The sequence below is a fragment of the Sus scrofa genome, chromosome 5 (assembly GCF_054392235.1).
Source record: "Sus scrofa isolate SSC_HxYL_T2T_F1_AM1 chromosome 5, Sscrofa_HxYL_maternal_Yorkshire_Landrace_v2.0, whole genome shotgun sequence".
Taxonomy (NCBI): Eukaryota; Metazoa; Chordata; class Mammalia; order Artiodactyla; family Suidae; genus Sus; species Sus scrofa.
The window spans coordinates 13,747,213-13,770,000 of NC_139387.1; the positions used below are offsets into that span (position 1 = coordinate 13,747,213).

Here is a 22,788-nt window from a genome sequence, read left to right on the forward strand (position 1 = left end):
TATTACAGCCATCCCGCACGCAGACATGCATGGAATGGCACTATTAAAGGCTTTTCTATTTTAAAATAGCTTTGCAGAACAAATATAAGGTTGCAAGGGTGTTGCTGCTTTCTCTGCCGTTACTCAGGACAGCCCCCGGTTATAACATGTTAATATTCACCTGCTGGTGGAAGCACAGCTGGTTGGATGTGCAGCTGTGGTTGGCAGACTCCCTCTGTGCACCCAGGAGCTTTCCTGGGGGTGGGGAACAGATAGCACTGGAAGCATCCATGATCAGGGTTAGAGCTGCCTATGCCGGGTGTTCACCAGGAGAGGTTAGGGGGTACCAACTCGCACCTGTCCTTCCCCCTCAGTCACCAGTTGCAGAAGAGCTAGGATGGGGGTGTGGAGATATTTATTTTTCTTTCATTCATCCACTTATTATTCATCCATCCAATTCATCCACACGATTCTGGGCCCCAGGAGCATTTACCTTTTCAAGCAAGGAAGCAAAGTCATTAAATGTGCACTTTCACCATATCTCCATGGCTGAATAAAGCAAACCCAGAATGCGAGGGGCACCCCCGAGGGGAAAGTGATCCATTATGAATCCGCTCAAGTATCCAGGGAAGAGATACGATGAAGGCGCAGTAGAGCAGGGAAGGGGGTGAGTTTGAAAAACAGTAGATGAAAGCCATAGGCGTTGCTGGTGGCAGCCACGTGACGGCGAGGAGAGGGAGGTGTCCGGGTTGATTCAAAGCTTGGGTGGCAGGTTAGGTCCCGATGCCACCCACCAACGGGATAGGCAGCAGTCAGACCACTATGTTGAAGGAGTAAATTGCAGATGTGATTTGGATCCGTTTGAGTTGACGGTCACTGTGAAAGGGCCACTGGAGATGGTGAGCAGAGCGCTGGATTGAAAAGCGAGAAGCTCTGGGAAGTCGTTGGAGATGGAGAGCGGTGATTACCTTCTTATAAGTGATATTCAAAAGTGCTGGAGTAGATCCCGTCATCCAGGGATAAGATGAAGAGCACAAGGAGGGGGATGGTGGTTTGTAGATATTTATTGTTCATTCCTTTATCCATCCATCCATCCATCCATCCATTCATCCATCCACCCACCCACCCACCCACCCACACGACACTGGGCCCCAGGAGCCTTCAACTTCTCAAGGCAAGGAAACAAAATCATGAAGTGGACAGGCGTTGGGGAGCACAGCATTGAAGGGGAGGCAGAGAGTGGGGAGCCCCAAGAAGGAGGCAGGAAGGGAATGTTCAGAGGGAATAGAACAGCCAGGAGATGAGTGGCACGGAAGCTAAAGGCTTTGGAAAGTTTCAGTGGGACAAGAAAGGGCCAGCTGGGGGAGCAGTCAGCCAAAATTTGTAGAGTCTGGTCTACACAGCTGGTGTCAGTGCTTGAATAGGAGAACTTAGACCTCATGAACGGTGACCATCACAAAAAGAAAGAAGAGAAAAGCCTTTCACTGAGCATCTAACATGAGCCAGGTGCTCTGCACGTATCACCTTATTTGATCTGCACATCCATTCTTGGAAGCAGGAGGGAGATTCTGTTCTTGCCCTTGTGCTGATAAAGAAATTGAGGCACAGAGAAGTTGTGCCTTGGTCAAGCCATACAGCACTGGGGCTAGAACCCTGTTTTGCCTGGTTTGAAAACCCTTTGTCTTTTGACTTTACCATGCTGGCTTCCTATACCTGGTGGGTGAAGGTACCCCCCCTGGAAGGTACCAAGTTTCAGGTTCCACATGGAAGCATCACTCTGCTCCCCCTGGGGCCCTCACCTTCTGAATGGCAGGAGCCCTGCCTTGAGCCAAAAGCTGCAGAAGGAGGGAGCTGGGGGAGCTCCCAGTCTGAGCCATCCGTCTGCTGGCTCGTGACACCGACACCAGGGCCCCAGCAGAATAGCAAGCTTGTTCGCTCTTGTCTGGCTGTTAGTGGTGATGTATGAATAAGCAAAGAAGACAGCTTCATTTTCATAAGTTAACTTGTGCCTAGAGTAAGGAAGACGAGAAACAGTGCACTTAATCACAGCCACAGGGCCAGCCCAGAGAACAATGACAAAGCCTTTCCTGTTTGTCAGAGTGTTTTCCTGTGATACCTCCTAAGAAGCGGAGACAGGTGGAGCCCGGTGCCGAGAGAGACGGCACACCCGCATCCCGTGTCATCTCCCCAAGAGGAGTCCCTGGGATGTTTCCTCATGACGGGTGGCAAGCCCAGGATGTGTTTGCATCATCAAAGCTTTAGGCTTTGACCTCTGGAGACCATGCTGTAGGCTTTGACCTCTGGAGACCATGCTGTACGTGCCACCTGGCCGATGAGCTGGGAAGGATAATCTGTCTCCTGCGTGCTGTTCCTGGACCCTGTGCCTGGGAGGGTGTTGCTGGACAGCATCATAGTCACACAGCTCCCGGGGAAGCTTGGGAGCTTGGAGGTCTGTGTGGAAGGGGCAGGTGTGGCCTGCGGTGCAGCGGGGGCCGTGAAAGGTGCCGCCAGGGAGCCAGGAAGCGGACCTCACCCGCTTTCCCCAGAGAATCCCTTATTCCCTGCCCACTATTCCCCTGACTTATCAGCGTTCCTGTCATTGCCAGTAGCTCGCTGCTTCATAAGGGTTTATCTTTCTCCTAACTGCCTCTGGGATGCAGGCTATGTTTTATTTATCTGTGATTCCTTAGTATTTTGTGTGGTATCTGACACAGAGAAAACCTGCGGTCGATATTAAACTGAACCAAAGTCTGGGCAGAGTAAGGATTCTGGCAGCTGAGAAAGGGAGGGGACTGCATATGCTTGATGGGAGAGAATAAAGGGCCAGGGAGTTCCTGCTGTAATGATACAGGCAGATTCCTACTGAACATTTTACTGTTTTCTGGGCATTGTTAGTAAGGATGTTTGCATAAGCAAAGAACACAGCTAGGTTTTCAGAAATTAACTTGTGCCTAGAGAAAAAAAAAAAGTTAATTCTGAGATAAGCCCTCTTTGTTAATTCCCCATAAGTAATGAATGAAAAAATGGCACAGAGAGGTTAAGTAACTTATTCAAGGTCACACAGCTGCTAGCCAGGATTTGAACCCAAGCAGTCTGGCTCTGCCTTTCACATGCTTCACCACTTTACTGTACTCAAGACGTGTAGCGCTGGAGGCTGCCATTAAGTTCTGCTGGTTGATGAGCTAGATTTAGACATCACATGAGTTGATTGGATGCTTGTAGCCCTGCAAGGGCACCTTGCCACTAACTGAAGCAGGAATAGAGCTTTCAGAATAATTCTCAAATTTTATTTTATTTTATTTTATTTGCCTTTTTGTCTTTTTAGGGCCACACGCATGGCATAGGGATGTTCCTAGGCTAGGGATCGAATTGGAGCTGTAGTTGCTGGCTTAAACCACAGCCATAGCAACGCCAGATTGGAGCCGCTTCCGCGACCTACACCATAAGCTCCCAGCAATGTGGGATCCTTGACCCACTGAGCGAGGCCAGGTGCATCCTCATGGATACTAGCCAGATTCGTTTCCTGAGCCACATCGGGAACTCCCTAATTCTCAAATTTGAATGTGCATCCAAATTACCTGGGGATTTTTTTTAAGGTGTTTACTAGACCAGGTGGCCAGAATTCTTATTTATTCATGTATTAGTACATGAATACATGATTTAACCTCCACACTCCCAGATGCTTAGAGATAAGAGAGTAAGAACAGAATGTCACCTTATTTTGCTGATGGATTTAAACTGGAGGGTTTGACTTAGACACGCCTGTGTGGTCGCTGTTCATAACACCAACCCCAGAACTGGAATCGCCCACCCAGTCACAGAAAGCGTGGGACGACCGCAGCCTGGTCCAGAGGGGGCCTGTCCTGTCCTGTCCTGATTCAGCCTCCTGGGAGGAGGAGGGAGGGAAGGGGCCAAGCTACCTAAACTCAGTTCTCACTGCAACTCACCAGGTCAGGCAACTCCTTCCATACCCTTGGGGGAGAGAAAGGGTTAGGGCAAGAAGCCAGGAAGACCCCTCCTTCCGGGAACCAGAGATGTAAGGGGAAGCGGCCTTCTGGTCACCATTAACTTTGAGGCTGAGGCCTGGGAACCTACGCTTTTCACAAGCAGCCCAGGTGTTTCTGCAGCAGTTGGTCCTCAGACCACACTGGGAGAAACAAAGTTCTAGGGGACCTGGTGGTTGTGCTGAATGACTCCAAAAAGAAAACCGCGTGGACGGGCTTGCTGTCTTTCCGAAGCTGACAGAGGAGCTTAAATGCTGATTTTTTTTGGAGGTGGGGGGAGTCTTTTTAGGGCTGCATGTAGGGCAGCCCTTTTTTTTTTTTTCTTTTTAGGGCCACAGCCACAGCATATGAAAGTTCCCAGCCTAGGGGTCGAATCAGAGCTACAGCTGTCACCTACACTACAGCCACAGCAACACAGGATCGGAGGCACATCTGTGACTTCCACTACAGCTCATGGGAATGCCAGATCCCTGACCCACTGAGCAAGGCCAGGGACTGTACCCCAGTCCTCATGGGTACGAGTCGGGTTTGTTACCGCTGAGCCACAGTGGGAACTCCTAAATGATGATGTTTAAGAGCTATTACTTATATAGCACTTCATATGGTCCACCCCCCTGTGGTCAAGCCTTAACACCTATGAAGTCATTTAAACATGTGAAGTCACAACATTGAGATTCTGAGGCAGAGAGAGGTTACGCAATTTTCTCAAGGCTGCACGGCTCCGCAGTGGCAGGGCTCAGGATTGGAACCAGGCAGGCTGACTCCAGTCTTGCCCTCTGGCTACTATGCTGCAGGGGACTCTTTGTCTGCTGACACAGTGCTCTGCAGGGGGAAGGCACCGAGCAGTTAGCCCAGGCTACTCACAAGCCCACTGGCAAAGCCCAGCTATGACTCTAACCATCAACAGAGCAACGAATGAGTTCACTCAAAAAAGCAAAATGAAGTCTTAGTAGCTATTTGTTATTTTGCCTTCTCAACCGCTGGATATTAAAATCGTCGTGTTGCTGCTAATTAAGGATTTTGTTTGCTTGACCTTCGAGAGGACTGGCATGTGGAAAGGGGCTCCTCGCCACTGTCATGAGAAATGGAGTCCTGGGTGCAAATTGAGAGAAGGAGAATTGGGGTGTTATTCTTTGAGATAACGCGGCTTCAGGTTAACCAGGCACACTCCATCTTCTCTGGAGGTGAAGACCTTGAGTCGAAGCCTTCAGTGGAGCAACTGATATAAAAAATGCTTTCAGAAGTTACCAGTGGTTTCTGGTGCCACTTCCCATCTTTGCAGAGAACGCGTTGCTGTTGGTGAATGGGGAGAGGGGAGAGGGTGAGATGCTTTCTAGCCTCAGAAATGGGGGGATGCTAATACATCCAAAGTGTACTCCCATCAGGAGAGAGTTACACCCTGACCTCATTTCTTCAGCAGGCATTTATTAGTGCCTCCTAGTGTCTTAGGTATTACGTCGTCCTTGCCCTTGGAGAGGCGGACATTTGCAGATGAGGTGTGTATATGCCTGAATCTCACTCATTCTGCCACTGACAGGACATAAGTCAGCTGATGGCAGAAATACCGGGAGGAAACACTGAATAGAGATGTCCCCCAGCTAATATGGGGATACAGGTATCTCCATGCCAGAGATGTGCTTGAAGGGATCACTGGAGGGCATTGGCAGGGCCAAGGGCTGCTACCACCAAGGGGGAACAATATGAGCCAGACCAGAAATGGGGAACAAGCAGCAGAAGTAGGCATTTCCATGAGGCTATTAGAACATTCATCTAAAGAAGTCGGTTGAGGTGGAGCCCAAGTCCTGGAATGCCAGCAGGTGGAATTTGGACTTTCAGGGAGAGGAAGATGATCTTTCCTGAAACTCAGACGGCCGCCCTCAATTCAGTGAAAGCTCATCCCCCTTTGCCAGTGCTGAGCTCGTGACACCCTTCTTTCATCTTGCCAAAAACAAAAAACAAACAAACAAACAACAACAACAACAACAAACCATGGTGATGCCAACCAGGAGTCATTAGTAACAGTGAGCCGGCTCCCCCAAGACCCCACATCCCCTTTGTGTCCCAGCCTCGGAGGGAGGTTATGAAACGGGCTCCCCGATGTGGTCACAGCATCAGGACTCAGCACACAGCTTTCTCTGCCGAGGACACTGAGCCTTTCGGAGCTGACTGTTTTGCGCGAACATCCCAAGCTTGTTGCCTGCGGAATTGATTGGCTCTCGCCCTTCCTGAATTGGTGATCTGTTTTTTCTGAGGGATTCTACACGTTTTGAATGTGATCCTATACAATGACAAAGTGGGTGGTAGTATTTTTCCTATGCCTCTAATTTATGTATTTGTGCCGGGATGATGATTTAGATGGGAGCTCGATAAATGGATCAAATAAATTACACCAAACCCACGCACCATCATTTCAGGGAGCTGTCATCACACCAAGGAAGTTCTATGTCACCCAGCGTGGTGTTCCAGGAGAGCCGCTGTGTTTTCTTCACCTGCTGCTGGGCTCTCATTTGCTCAGAAAGGGCTTTCTTACTCAGACTGGCCAGCACTCTAAGGATTTTAGCTCCAGAAGGCATCACTTAGCCATGGGAGTCAGTGGCTGTTAGTCCTGTGACCTTTAGCAAGTTGTTTAAACCTTCCTAGCCTCTGTTTTCTTCCTCTAAAGTTGTATTTATAATTTCTACCTGAAACGTTTGTCATAAAGATAAGCCATGATGCCTTGAGAAAGTGCAAAGAATCTGGGTGGTGGATAAATACACATTCATATCCTGGCTTCATTGCTAGTTGTGCAAATTACGGTCCTACGTGAGCCTTAGTTTCCTAGTCCGTAAAGTGCGGCTAATACTTGTTGGAAGAGAATGCCTTGTGCACACAACACGATAGGGTTTTCTAATAGAAGAGAGTTGATCCTGATGCCTACCGACCCTACTTAGAAGGCCTGGGTCCAGAAATATTAATGCTGTAAGAAATTGGGGCACGTGAGGTGCTAAGAGGCTAAGAAACTGAATGAGAGACCTGATCACCTTTGATGTTGGCCTTGGTACACTAGAGAGCAAGGCCAACATCAGAGCCGAGCTCTGGGGACAGAGAAGCAATTATTCTCTAGAAAACACTCCTGCCTTGACAGGATGCTTGTTGACACAAGACGAAGTGAGTCTGAGAGTAAAAATGCCCTGAGAAGGTCGCCCTTCTCCGGGGGCTCCCTTCTCATCACCCAAGGGTCCTTTCTTCCTCTTTGAGATAATTATCTCAGCTCATTCCCTGAAAGCCAGTAAATTAATATACATTGGTAAATAGGGAACTGGAACATTTAAAGAAGAGCATGTCAGTAAATAAATGGATTGCATGAGATAAGGGATGGATGGGGTGGATGGGGATATATGGATGGATGGATAGGTCGATGAGGATGGATGGATGAAGGATGGGTGGCTGGATGAGGATGATGGGTAGATGGATGGATGGATGGATAAATGGATGGATGTGGATGATGGATCTGTGGATGGATGAAGATGACGGGTGGATAGATGAGGATAGAGGGATGGATGAAGGATGGGTGGCTGGATGAGGATGACGGATGGATGAATGAGGATGATGGATGGATAGATGGATAAAGGAATATTTTGGCGTTCTGACTTTATCACAGATTAACTGGGTGACCTGGGCAAGTTAATTTCTTCCCTATAAAATAGAGATGCTGAAGATGGGTGGGCTGCCTACATGTGAGAATTAAATATGTTCATACAAGTTAAGCACTTGGATCAGGGCCTGGCACTTCCTAAGGGCTCCCAGTAACGAAAGCTATATTGTGATGATTTACCGTTGTTGTGTCTCCGGCTCAGTCCTCACGGTCCCATGTGGCTTGGCTTCTTTTAAGACCCTTGCATTCTCTGTACTTGACAGGTCAGCAGGTCCTGGGCCTGGTGGAGAACCAGAGTGACTGGTACCTTGGAAACCTGTGGAAAAATCACCGCCCTTGGCCTGCCCTTGGAAGGGGTTACAACACAGGTAAGTCATGGGGGGTGGGGGGCTGGCTGGGGAAGGGGCAGGGAGGGCGTGCAAAGGGTGATGTGGGGACTCTGGGATCCTTCGTCAGGGCAGGGAGGTGGGCCAAGGCATCGGAGAAGGCCACCTGGTTGTCTGCGTTCTGCAGTGGTCGGCATATAAGCCCATGGCCCTCTGGTTCTTGCTTACGGTTGCAGCTCCTGGGCCCTGGCGGTCGTGGTCCCACCAGAAAGCCCCTCTCCTGCCTGACCTTCCATCCCAGATGCAGCTGGGCATCTTTATGAGCGTGACCTATAGGTTCCTTGGCTCCATCGATGTAGACTTTGGATCTATGCGCGCTGTTGGCATTTAGGATTCATCTGCCTAGTGTGGGGAGGAAAGTATACGATGTCCTCTTGACTCTTAAAGTTTCTGGTTGAAGTGACATCATTTCTGCTGACATTTCTCTGGCTAAAGCATGTCATGTGGTCGGGCCCACCTTCAGGGGGTGTGGCCAAGTACAACCCGGTCATGTGCCAGGGAGGAGAGAGGGCAGAAATGTTTGGTGATTGGTACTTAGTAGGAGTAGCACAGCCCCCAAAACCATGTGTCTGAGGTCAAATCCATTTTCTACCTTGCTACGAACCCCAAACATGCACCTCCTCTTTTCTTTCTGTCTCTCTCAATCACGTTCCTTCATTCCTTTATTCATTCTTTGGCGCCCATCTGTCTAATGCTTTCTGTGCACCAGGCCCTATGCTCGTGCACCAGACACAGCCCATGACCTCGGGGAGCATATAAAGAAAGAAATGAGAGCATCCTCCCTCTCCTTAGGCCCTGGTCCTGCCGCTGTCTACTTTCGAAATGCCTCTGGGTCCTGTCTCTCCGTCCTCTTTGCACTGCTTTGGTGCCCTGTTCTCAAAGGATGCAGCCCCATTATCTGGGTCAGGACTAGAACTTGATGTGCGGGGAGCAGTGTTGTAGGTCAGGCCAAGACCAGTTGTACTGAGTTGAGGGATGGTGCCACCTAAAGGTGACAGGGGGTAGCCTGTCTTGGAGGCTAAGGTCAGTCTCATGGAAAGAGCCGGAGCCAACTTTGAGACCGGAGGGCCGGATTCCAGAGAGGTTAACTTGCAAACACAGCGCCCCAAGAGACCACGGGAAAAAGGATGAGAGTCAACCATCCAGAACGGAAAGTTCAGAGATGAGGTCAGAGTGGGGTCAAAGCTGGAATAGGACAAGGAAAGAAAGGTCCAGGGCCAATGTCTTGAGCAGCCAAAGGTCAGGGAGCCTTGTGTTGAAGTTGGGGAGCATTCTTCAGCTGACATTTGCCAGAGCATCCAGGCACTTCTCAAAGGATGTGATTCCCCCCACCCCCCTGTCACCCCGACCAGGCCTTACAGCCTGCAGGGGTTGCAACTGAAGTCAGCCCTTCAGAGACTCACAGCTGCTTCCTCCAGGCTCCCCTGCTGTGCTGGGCATTAACCTTTGAGTTGCTGGACAATGGGGTATTCTGGGGAGTCCCTGAGAGGCCCTAGATTCAGGGAGGGGGCCTGGAGGGGCTCAGAGCAGCAGCTGGTTTGAAGGTATTTCTGTGTGATAATAATGGGTAAGGCAGTGCCTCTGCATCCCAGCTAAGTCCTGGCCAGGTGCTGTGCCCAGCTCAGTCCTGGCCAGGTGCATTCTAGATGTTACTCTCATCTGATCCTCACACTAACCTCACGAGGCAGATGCTGTTCTTGTCTCTATTTTATACCCAGTCTCATGGAAAGAGCCGGAACACAGAATCCTTTTAACCCACTGTGCCAGCTCAGGGATCAAACCCATGCCTCCAAAGCAACCTGAGCCACTACAGTCAGGTTCTTAACCTGCTGTGCTATAGTGGGAACTCCAAGATCAAGCATACTTTTTAAAAATGTGGACTCTGCCCCTTGAAAGGTCTGGGGACGGGCCCAGGATTCTGCCCCATAGAAAGCCTCCAGGAAGTTGCTAGAGCAGAAGGTCTCGATAAAACAGGGCGCCCTGTCTCCACTTCCAGCGAGCTTCTCAGGAACTGTTTTCTCGGTGCATTTGAGGACAGACCCTTTGGGGACCGACAATGGGCCAATGAGAGGGCTTCCTGTGCTGCTTTTGGTCAGCAGATGAGCTCCCTGTGTTGATCTCCTGTGCCCGGATTCCAGCACATTCGCTCCAGGCTTTTGTAAAGCTGGAGAGACCCCCGTTCATCAGGTGGGAGGAGGGGAGGGGCGTCTCAGGTGAACCCTGGTGTGTTTCGTTCCTGTCTTCTGCACCATGGAATGACAGAAAATGTCACATGGAGACAAATGGCAGCGCCTCCAGGACACAGCATCGGGGTCATGGTTGTCAGCATCAAACAAAAACCACAGGTCTTCAATCCTGGTTTGCAGGGGGGAGAAGAATGTTGCCCCCCGGGGAATTTAGTATGACCCAAGCAACATGTCCCCTCTTCCTCCCCATCTGTCTCTGAACACGACGCCAGGAGACACACAGGTTCCTAAACCCTCTCCAGCAACTACTTGATATGCCGAGGCTGTGAGTTACTTCCCTTCTTGCTGCTTCTAAAAGGGCAGAGCAGATGGGAAAAAGCCCTGTTAGAAGCGATGTGTCCATTTAAATAAGCCTGTGACACCAAGTGATCATTAGAAAAGGATTTATGCGACATCGAAACGCATTGACTTTCATGATGGGGATTTGTTATTTTAAGACTGAGGATTGCTCCACACATCAGCGGATGAGTCAGCCAGACGTTTAGGTTCTCGTGGAAATGGAGGACTCCCCTGGAGGGAAGCTGCTCCCCTGAAATCTCAGGGCATCTCCAGCCCCGTGCTGAGCCTTCCGCTTGGCTCTGGGAGGCCGAGGCAGATCCGCGTTAGGCTGCAACAGGGCCATTTAGTCGCTGGGAGCTTGGACAAGTTGCTTAACCTCGAACCTTATTTCTCTCCCTTATAAAATAGAAACAATAACAACAGCACCTAGTGTGGGAGGATTAATGAGATGACTTGTGTAATGAGCTTAGCCAGTGTCCAGTTGCATTTTTCTGCTGCTTATTCTATCAGGGATTGGGAAACCGTGGGAATTCCCGCTATGGCGTAACAGGATTGGCAGTGTCTCTGCAGCGCCAGGACACAGGTTCAACCCCGAACCCGACACAGCAGGTTAAAGGATCCAGCATTGCTGTAGGTTGCAACTGTAGCTCAAATCTGATCTCTGGCCTAAGAACTCCATATGCCATGGGGCAGCCAAAAAAGGGGGGGAAAAAAAAAACTATGGTTACTGTTTGACTAGGGTTTTTGCTAAGGTCTCCTAAGCCCCTGGGTCAGAAAGTACCAGTTATCTTTTTTTTTTTTTTTTTTTTTTTTTTTGCTTTGCCCCAAATATAACACAGCCACCTTGCAGCTTTTAATCTCTGCACTACCTAAAAAAGGTTAGCTTTTCATATTATTTCATAAAAAAAAGACAATTTTATTTTGTATATCAGCTGCATTCTACTTTGGAACTTCCCAGAAAAAGCATGAGATGTTTGCGTTGAAAGATCTGTCTTTGAGACATGACCTTGTCGCTTTTCAACTTGGTACCTTCAGAAAGGTTATCCAGCTGTCCTCCTCATCCTGGGTTGTCAGTGATCTGAGAATGGTAGTTCGAGCCCAGGGCCCGCCCTGAGGCTCCCAGGTGGTAGCCTGGTTGTAGGGTGTTTGTTTTTAAGATGTTGGCCGTCAGCAACATGAACTGAAGTGGGCCGTTCGAGTGCTTTTGGAACTGGTTGCTTTTCTGGGCAACCCAAATGCTTTTGGAATTTGTTGTTTTTCTCCTCCTCCTGAGCACAGGCTAGCCAAATGTCTGTTTTCAGGGAATTCAGGTTCAGCCCCATGTATCAGATTCCCCTGCGTCCACCAGGCATCCTGCTAGACATGTTACAGGCATCATCTTTGTTAATTCCTGGAATTGTCTTAGATGGGAGACATTTGCCTGGAAGAGCTAGCCAGTTTCCCCTTGCTCTTTGCTTTTTTTTTTTTTTTTTTTTTTTCCTCCCTTTCCCAATCTGCTTGCACAAAGCCCCCAGGGCCCTAAAAGATGAGGAAAGATCTGCCCACCTCTCTCCCTTCTCCTACGCCCGTCTTACTAGAGCGGTGTACAACTTAATTCCATATGAAGGGAGTGGCTAAACCAAAGCAGCTGTGGATGACCCGGCAGAGGCCAGCGCAGGGTCTTTGCCAGAACCGTTCGGGTGTAATAAAGGGGGACTCCCCCGTCCTTGCACATTCTGGACTCTTCTCTGTATTCGTCATCTCCTAGATGCAAGCAGCTGTCCTTCACTCAGCCTTCAGCTGGCTGCAGGACTTTGAAAACAAACAAACAAATAACACCCAAATTATGATCATCTTCTTAAGATTCAGCCCACTTCAGTGCATGCTGCTGACAGTGAATATCTTAGAAACAAACACCAGCAAAGAAGAGCGGGGAGAAGAGAGCTGAAAGGAGCAGATGATTCGAGAAGGAGTGGGGGAAGACCAGCCAGTGGGAAGAAGGTGGCGCGTTGACAAGAGGCTTGTCAGGATCGCAGGGATTCCTCACGAGCAGAAGTACCTCCCTGAGATGTCTTAAGGACCTGATATTAACCAGAGCATGTGTTTTAGGAGACAACTTAAAAGTAAAACAAATGCATCCTGTTCCTTTCAGTCCCCAAATTAGGCCACATTCAGGCAGAGGGAGGCCTGGCTCTTTAGGGAGGGAGGATTTCTCGAGGAAATCTTTTTATCTGCAGAACCACAAAACGGGGACATTCAAGGACGGGCTCACCTCTGAGGCTGGAGCAAACTGGGCCGTGAAGAAGTACGTGGAAGGTGATTCTTGGTAAAGTCAGACTCCATGGTGGGGATTAAAGGAGCCAATATTTGCCAGCTTGCTCAAGAACCATTAAGAGCTTCAGTTGGGACCCCTGGAAATGTGGGATGTAGGCCTAGCCTCTGCTCTGCCTCTGATCCCTGGCATTCTGCAGCCCTAGGCAAGTCTTTTCATTCCCATGAGCCACCCTTGGCTCTTGGGTCAAGAGTCAAGATCTCTTCATGCTCTGAATGTGTCTTGTGATTGGATGATTTCTGTCTATAGTAATTGCATCCAGAGAAACCAGATGTAAATGTAGTTTGTGCATTCAGGATGTGGCACTGAGTGCCCGTTATTTGGGGCAAAAAATGATTTTTTAAAAATGTAATACCAAGAACCTTCCTTCAAAAAGATGATTGTCTAGTAGAGGAGAGTTTGTGTACCTACCAATAAATTGAGTATGACTTGAGCCTCTAGCATGATGGGGATGCGAGCTGAACGTCAGCCCTGCAATATCCCTGGATCAGCATTTTCTAGACTAATTCTAGGAGACATTGCAGGAGATGGTAACATGTGCTCAGAGACTGTGGACAGACACGGTTGGGAAATTGGCATGTATCCCTCCCTTGGAGATTCAGATTGCATGTTGGCTTCTTAGAGGTCCCGGAAAGTCCCGAAGTAAAGCTGTTAAACTCAGTCTCATTCCTTACTCTTCCTTGATCCTAGAACTATGGAGACAAGTCTGGGGGAACAAAAACCTGCCCCTGTACTAATAATCCCTGGGGACGGGGATCGTCACTTTTTGAGCTCAGTATCCCAGGCTCTTGGCAATGAAGTATTTAAATGGAGTTTGTAGAATAATCACTATAAAAGATGCTTAACATTCTAGGAAGGGTTCATCTGGTAGAACACCTAATAGAAATGTTTACTGTCTTTGTACTATTGGTTCTCATTCTTTTTTCTACTGTAGGGACATAGACATTTTGTATGTCGTTAAGTATTTGTAGCCAGCCACCCTCCAAAGCTTGCTTTCTACGTGAAGGAGTGGGTGTGAGATTGGCTCCAAAGCTTTTACTATCCTGATTGGTGGGCTCCCTCTAGGTAGCCCCAGTTTCTCTCTTTGAGGTTGACAGTCTCGTTCAAATGACACCCTCTGGCTCTTTATATCAGAGGCTGCTCCCACCTCTACCTGGACACTTCAGCCCCCTTTTCTGAATTACTCACAATGCCTACTTAATGATGTCACTTTTTAGGCCCTAACCTGGAGAGGCTGAATCTGAATCTTGAAAGATGGGGCAGGTAACCACAATTTTAAACATGCTCCCTCCATGTTCTGATGCACACTCGCCTCCTAGGACAGACTTTCACGGCCGCTTGCACATCAAGTTCCAGTTGAACTTGAGTTCACCGGAAAAGCTCCATGAATTACTGTTCAGCCAAAGGTTCCCAATCCCCTACTCCTGTAGTAGATTTATTGAGCCTAACGCACAGACTTTGTATTTATCTCTGGACGAGTGTTATCTGAGTTAGCCTGATCTTTGTGTCCTTTTATTTGACGTCATTTTAGTTCTCAACGTAGGGTCAGCTCCAGAAATAATGAAAACGCCTTCCATTCATTCAGGCAACGGCCTTGCCCCATTTTTTGTACCGACTGTTTTTGAGGACCCCTGTTAGCATCCTGGAGTAAAATTCAAAGATTACCTGTATTACACTGTCTACAATATAATTTCAAAAATCAATACAGTGCCCTAGCTTGGCTACAAAAACATAATGCTTGGGACAGAGTTGTCTTCAGTCTGGCGGCTGCCAAGTAGGAAGGTTCTGTTGGGAAACGGGCAATCCAGATGCCTGGAGTGGCGTTTGCCATCCATGAGAAGGTTTCTAAACTAGTGAGCAAGTCTTCCAGTTGCAGGAAGTAAATACCATCTTTTCTTGATTTGTATTCCACGTTCAGTGTCAATTATTAAGTTATGGTCCCAAAGCACCTTGTTTCATAAGTCGTATTAGTTTCAGGCTTGGTAGGTTACGTACTTGTGTACACGCATCGGATGGATGTGCAGTGGGACCATGTGGGGTGCGGGAATACTCTTCATCGTTCTAGCCCGTCCTGAAAAGGGCTTCTGTCCCCTGGAGAGTCATCATTCAAGGTGCTGCAGGTGTTCAGTAGGCTGACTCACATGCAAAGCCACCATATGCCTGGGATTCCCCCCCGAGGTCCACAGAGAAGAGCTCTCTGCTCACAGGGAATAGTCAACCCTCCGAAAGTCTGCTCAGCAATCCTTCTGTCTGGCTCCTTCTCTCCACTTCACTTTTTTCGAAGTTCGGTGGTTTTACCCAAAGCTTATCCACGTCTCCTCCTGAACTGGAATTCTGGCTTTAGTGCCGCCTGCTGGGTTCACACGGAATAAATCTGCTCCCTGCTCCACCTGATGGCCCCTTCAATACCTGAGAAAATGAATGCGGCATCCTCGTCTTCTCTTCTGGGGTCTTACCACTCCTAGCTCCCGGCACGTTGCTGATTCCCTGAGCCCAAGTGTATTGATACGGGAGATGGAGATGGCTGTTGTTTCTCATAAGGGACTATTGTTGTGAGCCCGCGAGATGAAAGGGTACACTTCATATAAGACCAGACTGGGCATGTGGTCAGCGCTCTGTAAATGTAGCAGCAGTTGCCTGTTGTCATCAGTAAAAGGTAGAGATGGCAGGATGTCCGGCCTCTTACCCTGTTGGTCCCCCTGTGCTGCTGGAGCTCCTGTTTCATTTTCCTGTCACAGGACAGTATTGCCTCTGTTCTAGAGATGAACTCTCCTGGGTTCCAATCCTGGCTCCATGATTCTGGGCAATTATTAGTTGTTTCTGGAGTTCCCGTCATGGTGTGGCGGAAACGAATCCGACTAAGGACCATGAGGTTGCAGGATCAATCCCTGGCCTCGCTCAGTGGGTAAAGGATCTGGCATTGCTGTGAGCTGTGGTGTAGGCTGCAGACAAGGCTCACAGCCTGCATTGCTGTGGCTGTGGTATAGGCTGGCAGCTGTAGTTCTGATTCGACCCCTAGCCTGGGAACGTCCATATGCCGTGGTTGCAGCCCTAAAGAGCAAAAATAAATAAATAAATAGTAGTTGTTTCTTTGGTTAGATCAGGACAAGAAGAGTTCCCACCTAGTAGGGGCTGCTTTGAGGAGGAAATGAAATATTGGAAAAGTGGAACGGTATCTGGATCAATAAGTGTTGGATATTAGTTCTTTCCCGGTCCAATTCAGATGCCATCGGATTCTTCCCTCGCTGCCCTCGGAGCACCCTGACTAAGCTTAGAGCCAAGCCTCTGGTCCTGCCCACCCCCTACCGCCTTAGCTCTAGAATTTTTAAGGCTCACCAGTAGCTCAGAGTGAATCGTGGCAACACTCAGCATCCTGAGGAAAGAGTTTTCCTGGGCTCCCTTGGCTAAGTCTCTGACCTGTGGCTCCTGCTCTTCCCTGGGCGCTCCCATTCAGCCGCGCTGGCCTCCTGACTGGCCCGGGGCCTCAGCCCTCTGCCCTGTTCTTCCTCCAGCTGCCCCAACCCGTCCCATTTCTTCCTTCCGCCTGCTTGGAGGTCATTTCCTCACGCTGGCCTATCCTGACCATCTTTTCCGAAGTTGCACCCTCCGTCCGCTGACTTGGCTTTGTTCTTCTTCATCAACACTATAAAATAGAGAAATCAAATAAAAATATCAAGCCTGGAGTTCCCGCTGTGGTGCAATAGGATGAGCAGCATCTTGGGAACACTGGGATATAGGTTCAACCCCTAGCCCGGCACAGTGGGTTAAGGATCCGGCATTGCCACAGCCTTGGCTTAGGTCACAATTGCAGCTTAGCTCTGATCCCTGGCCTGGGAACTACATATGCCGCCAGGCAGCCAGAAAAGAAAAAAAAAAAACAAGGCTGAAAATCAAAGAAAAATTTGATTACTCCCCTGTTGCCTGTGGGGTAGGCAGAGCGGCCCCTCCAAGGATGACTCTGCCCTAATGCCTGGAACCTGTGATTACGTTATGTTACATGGCAGGAGAGACTTAGCAGCTGTAATTGTGGACCTTAAAATAGGGGGATTATCCTGGATTATCCGATAGGCCCAGTCTAATCGCAGGAATCCTTCTTCCACCTGGAAGCAGAACAGATGTTACAGGAGGGAATTTGGATTTGAAGCGTGAGGAAGACTCACGGTGCCATCCCTAGTTTGAAGACAGAGAAGACAAAGTGAGGAGAAATGCACATAGCCTTTAGGAGCCAGGAAAGGCCCCCAGCTGACAGTCGGTAAGGCAGCGGGAAGCTCGGTGCTATAGCCGCAAGGAACTGAATTCTGCCAGCGGACCCGATAAGCTTGGAATAGATTTTCCCCCAGAGGCTGCAGATAAGATCCAGGCTGGCCCACACCTTGCTTTTGGCCTTGTGAGAGTCCAAGCGGAGAACCTAGCCCAGACCCTAGATTTCTGACCTACACAACTGTGAAATAATAAATGGATGTGTTTTAAGTGGCAGAAGTAGTCTGTTATGGCAGCAAGAGAAAACACATATTCCTGCTTTTCTTCACAAGGACCAGACTCCTTAAGAACAAGGTTCTTGTATTATTTACTGCTGTGTCCCCATCCAGGACGTGTAAGGCCCTTAAATATTTGTTGAATGGATGCGTGAATTCCAGCTTTCTGCCCTCCTATCTTTCTGGGCCTGGTGGGGAGCTACTGCTGGGCAACATTCCATTATTGCAGGTCTTACGAGGTTACCCTTTCAATAGGAAAAGCCCTCTCAAGGTACTGGCCACCTGACCCGGGGCCCTGCGCCAGGAGTGGAAAGAAAACATAAGATGTGGTCTCTGCTTGCACCACCATCAGCGCCTACCCTGTACAGGTGGTCCACTGTAGACTCAAAGATCAGGAGATTAAGGACAACTACATGCAACGTGGTGGGGGGGCCGAGATGGAGGGGCACGTTGGCACCATGGAGAGCTGGGGTGGAGGCCTGCTTGGATGTGTTGAGAAAGGGCGTCAGAGCCAGGAGGGCTGTACGGGCGGAGGGTGGAGCGGATTTTCCAAACTACAGAGCAGCACATGTGGAAGTACTTGGCAAGGTCGGGCCACAGCACATGGTTTGTCTATTGAATCGAGACACCTGTGGAATCCATGCCAGAATCTATTCCAGTATACCGGAAGTGCCAAAGTGCCCAATCCCTTCATCTTTCTTCTTATTTTTATTTTATTTTATTTTTTTGTCTTTTGAGGGCCACACCATGGCATATGGAGGTTCCCAGGCTAGGGGTCTAATCGTAGCCGTTGCCGCCGGCCTATGCCAGTGCCACAGCAACGCCAGATCTGAGCTCCATCTGCAACCTACCCCACAGCTCATGGCAATGCCAGATCCTTAACCCATTGAGCGAGGCCAGGGATCGAACCCGCAACCTCGTGGTTCCTAGTCAGATTCATTTCCTCTACGCCACGACAGGAACTCCCCTTCATCTTTTTTCGTTGGGGTTTTGTTTGTGTGTTTGTTTTGGTTGGTTTTTCTTGGCCTGACTTCCTTCGTCTGTACCATAGAGGTGTCAGTACAGACTCACAGGACGACTGGAAAGATTAAAAGAATGGAAATAGCGGACTAACAGAAAACCCTCAGGAAGTGGTAGCTGAGACTCCTGGCTGGCCGTCTGTAGAGAGATGCGAGGGGCTTGCAGGTCAGCACTGAGGCTGGGAGCTGGGTGGGTCTACTGTCTGGATGCTGAAGAGGCAGATCAGCTTTCTCGGGCAGGCTGGAGTGGGGGTGGGGGAGGTTTAAGTGATGCACAGTTTCGCTCCATGCCCTAGGGAGACACCACCCACACCCAGCATCCTCTTTCCTTTTTATTTGTCTCCTGTTTGTCTAGTCCCTGAGCCACGTTTTCATCTCTCAGTAACAGAAGCGCAGGCTGTTCAAACACGGCCCAAAAGCTTCCATCAGCAAGCCCAGGGCACTTAACCCACTTAACCCTTTAGCGGCAGTGGGTCCTCTAAAGTGGCCTCGCCAGGCAGCCAAGAGGGAGCACCCCCTGCTTATCCGACTTGGTGGGGGGCCTCTAGTTCAACTGAGCTGCTAAAGAATTTTCCCAGCTGCATCCTAAAAAGAGGCAAGATTTCCTGTGGCCCGCCCTCCTGAGCAAAAGCCACGGTTCTAGAAGAGTCCCCCTGTCATTGCCTTCTTCCCCTGGCACAGCCTCACTAGTGAGAATGTGTATGTATGTGATTGAAGGCGTCCAGAATCTGACCCTAAGTGCAGGAAGACCACTCCCCACCTCTCCTCTCTCTCCAAAAGACCTTTTCACCTGTTTTCCTTATAAATGAGTCTTTGTATTTCCTGGGTCCTCAAGGCCCTTCCTCCCTCTTTGTTAAGTAAATAACAAGGCTTCTGCATGCCTGATAATGGGAAACAACACAAAAAGACACCAGGAGCCAAGCCAGGCTTCCCCTGCAGTTGTCCAGGTGCATCTGTCAAGTTGGAGAGCAGGACACGGGATGCTCATCCTGAGCTTGTCACTTACTGTGTGTGCATCTGGACTTAAGGCAGTCAAGCCACCTCCCCCATCTCTGGTGTCCTCTCCTGTGAATTGAGGGTAATGATACTATCTTCGTCTTTTCAGGTTGCTATAGCAGAATGTCATGGGCTGGGGGGGCTTATAAATGATGGAAATTTTTTCCTCATGGTTCTGGGGAACCTTTTGGTCCAGGATCAAGTTGCTGGCAAATTCTGTGGCTGATGAGAGCTCACTTCCTGGTTCATAGTTGGTTGTCTTCCTAGTGAAGGGGCAAGGGACTTTTACGGGGTCGCTTTTATAAGGACTCTGATCCCATTCATGAGGGCTTCACCTGAAGGACGTCATTACCTCCTAAAGGCACCACCTCCTAATACCATCACACTGGAGATGAACCTTCCAACATACGAATTTTGCAGAGACATAAACCTTTGATCTGGTGTAAATGACATCCTGAAATGTCACCATTTGGCTGAAAAAATAAAAGGATACAGATACCATAGAACTGTACAAAAATAATGGCAGCAGCATTTTCTTAATATCTGAGCACATTGTCGCCAATCCTGCTCCCACTTCGTTAGCTACTTCTGCTTACTCTTCCCAGCCTGCTCCCACCCTGTACATTCACCTTCATTCCTCAGTGTACCTGCAGCCAGTACAGGCTCACCTTCATTCCTCAGTGTACTTGCAGCCGGTACAGGTACGTATATCACCCCAAGGATATATGTGTGCAGCCTTCATCAGCAGGGCTCATTGTGCCTTCAGGTTGAGAGAGTAATGAGCAGTTCCGCAAAGCCCCCACGTCCTGACACCTAGGTGGTGTTTCAGGGGAGAAGTGGTGATACCTTAAGGTACATGTATTAAGTATACGCTTAGGTATAAAGAGTCCATCCATATGAAAGTTCATGAAGCGTAGTTTTGTTTGTTTGTTTTGTTTTGTTGCAAAAAACCTTGCACACAGTAGGTGCTTCAGAAAGAGTGGTTCAGTTGCTTTCAAGATTCTGTTATAGACTTCGCGGGGTGTTATAAGAGTGCTAAATTACTACCAAAGAATAGGATCTTTTTCTTTAACTACATTTTTTTATATGTTGACAACAAGCCATATCCGTATTTGTTGTAAAGGAGAAATAGCATAGAAATGATGTGATGTATTGAAGCTTTGGCTTATGAGAACCTATTATGAAGTTTTCAGGAATTATGAGATTGCATTGTTAAACACAGCTGCTATTAAAAGTCAAATCCCAACTATAATGGAAAAAAATAATCATTTAAAAAAATCAAATCATCTAAACTTATTATTAAATAATTTTAAAAACAAACACTCCAAACTCATTACTTCTTAATTACTTTACTGTTATCTGTGCTCCTAGGGTTATTTGTATCTGTGTGTCTGTATAGTAGAAACAGTGCATAATGATGTACTACTGTGTCTCTCTGCCCAGCTCTGATCAGTAACATTGTATTAGTAGCTTGAAATCTGCTGTGATGGATGTATTTACACCATGGTCATGGGCAGACAATACAAATCAGATGCTTTTCTTCTTTCTTTCTAGAGATCCAGTTGTTAAACCTTTACCAGCATACCACTGAAATATACTAATACATGAAACCCTCTCTCCCCATCCCATTCCCCAGAGTAGGACACTTTCAGAAGTTGGCAGTATAGTCTTGTCTTTCCTCTTTCCACATGTATAATTATCTATTTCTTTCTGAAAGTGTGTTTCCTTTTTAATTATTAAATACTCCATTTATTTAAAGATGAGATGTTGGTTATCTTTCTATGAAGTGTTGGTTATCTTTCTACATTGATACATAAAGTATTCTCTTTTTTGTTTTCAAGAACTGCATAGTTTTTCCATTTGATGAATATACTATAATTTGTTTATTTTCTTCTGAATTGGTATTTTAGTTGTACCTAGATTCTCCACCCCCCAATTAGAAGCAATACCACTTGCAAACATCCTTCATAGTCATCTTTGCTTGCTGATGCAGTAGATTCTAAGAAATAATACTGCCATATTAAAGTGTTTGTATTTTAAATGTTTTTTCATACTTTAACTGTTTTATGTTTTAGAAATGTGTCAGAGGTCAGATAGATACAAAACAGAACTAGTATTTACAAGTAAACCATTTTAAAATTAAGTATGTGTAAATGTTGCTTGTGTGCCTTTTTGTGCTGGGAACATGGTCTGTGTGTTGCAGAAGAATCAGTATTTTCATTTCATTAGCAGAATAGCTAATGATTAGGAATTGACTATGGACTGAATTGTATCCTCCCAAATTTGTGCTGGAGCTTTAACCCCCAATGTGATGCTATTTGGAAATGGGGCCTTTGGGAGGTAATTAGGTTTAGATGAAGTCAAGAGGGTGGGGCCCTCAGGAAGGGATTAGTGCCTTCATAAGAGGAAACTTCAGAGAGCTTGCTGTCTCCCTCTGCCATGCGATGACACAGTGAGGCAGTAGCCTTCTGCAAGGCACAAAGAGACCTCTCACCAGAAAGCAGCCATACTGATACCTGGAGCTCAGACTTTCAGCTTCCTGAACTCTGGGAAAACTAATTTCTGTTGCATAAACTACACAGTCCATGGTATTCTGCTGTTGCAGTCCAAGCCACCTAATAGAAGCTAATTTCGACTTTTCTCAATGTAGGCAGAAGGTCTCTTACTAAAAGGTCTGGCCAGGCCTTTGCAGCCATGAATGATGGACCAGTGGCCAAGTGAAGCAGAGCCCTTTCCTTGCTGTGGGTAACTCTGTCTGGTTCTGGCATTTCAACACTGGGACTAAGTGAATCAACCTGGCCTGTTAGTGGACACAAGGGGTGGCCTTTTCCCAAATGTGTCTCCACCCCACTCTGCTGACCCATACAAGGTCAGTGCCTTCAGTTGTCACTCACTCAGGTCTTGGCATAGTGGGAGCTCACAGGAGCTCTGACCCAGCCACCCTGCTGCCTGTGCCATTCAGTTTGCAGTGGAAGCCGAGCAGAGAGGGCATGATCCTAAATCTTCCTGCCTAAAGAAAATAATCGGATGTTCCTTCAGTGCTCGGTTTCCTTGAAGACGTATTTATGGTGAGACGCGATGTCTGATTTCCTGGAGGTCTCTCCCGTTCACAGTTGCCATCTCTCCAGTGTGACTCATGCAGTCACGTGTATTAGCTCACATAATTCCCATTTTAGAGGGGCCGATGGAGTTGCAGGGAGGCTAATTGATTTCAGAAGTTAACAGAGCTGGTAAACGGCCGAGCCCAGTGCTTAAGCCCACCTCCAGTTTCTTCTCCGGGCCTTGGTGCTTGAGATTGGAGGAGCGCATGCTGAGGTCTGCGCCAGGGGATTGGTCCAGCCCCTTCTGCAGGACACAGGACTAGACCATCTTAGAACTTGGTGCCGTCCATGAATTGAGGGCCCAGGATTGTGTTTGTATCATCAACTAACACTCCTTGAGCCTTTACTCTGTGCCAGC

General features: G+C 48.2%; 1 protein-coding gene across 5 annotated transcripts in view; it reads left to right on the plus strand.

Annotated features, from left to right (window-relative positions):
• Positions 1–22,788, plus strand: part of LARGE1 (LARGE xylosyl- and glucuronyltransferase 1) — a 593,475-nt gene that overhangs the window by 458,531 nt on the left and 112,156 nt on the right. For 4 of the 5 annotated variants that reach the window (XM_084955467.1, XM_021081477.2, XM_021081478.2 and 1 more), the window contains one exon: positions 7,881–7,985. In XM_084955467.1, coding sequence (XP_084811593.1) covers positions 7,881–7,985 — 105 coding nt within the window. Of the gene's footprint in view, positions 1–7,880; positions 9,766–17,992; positions 18,098–18,141; positions 20,592–22,788 lie in introns of those variants that run through there. The other variant, XR_014803097.1, reaches the window with a different exon arrangement.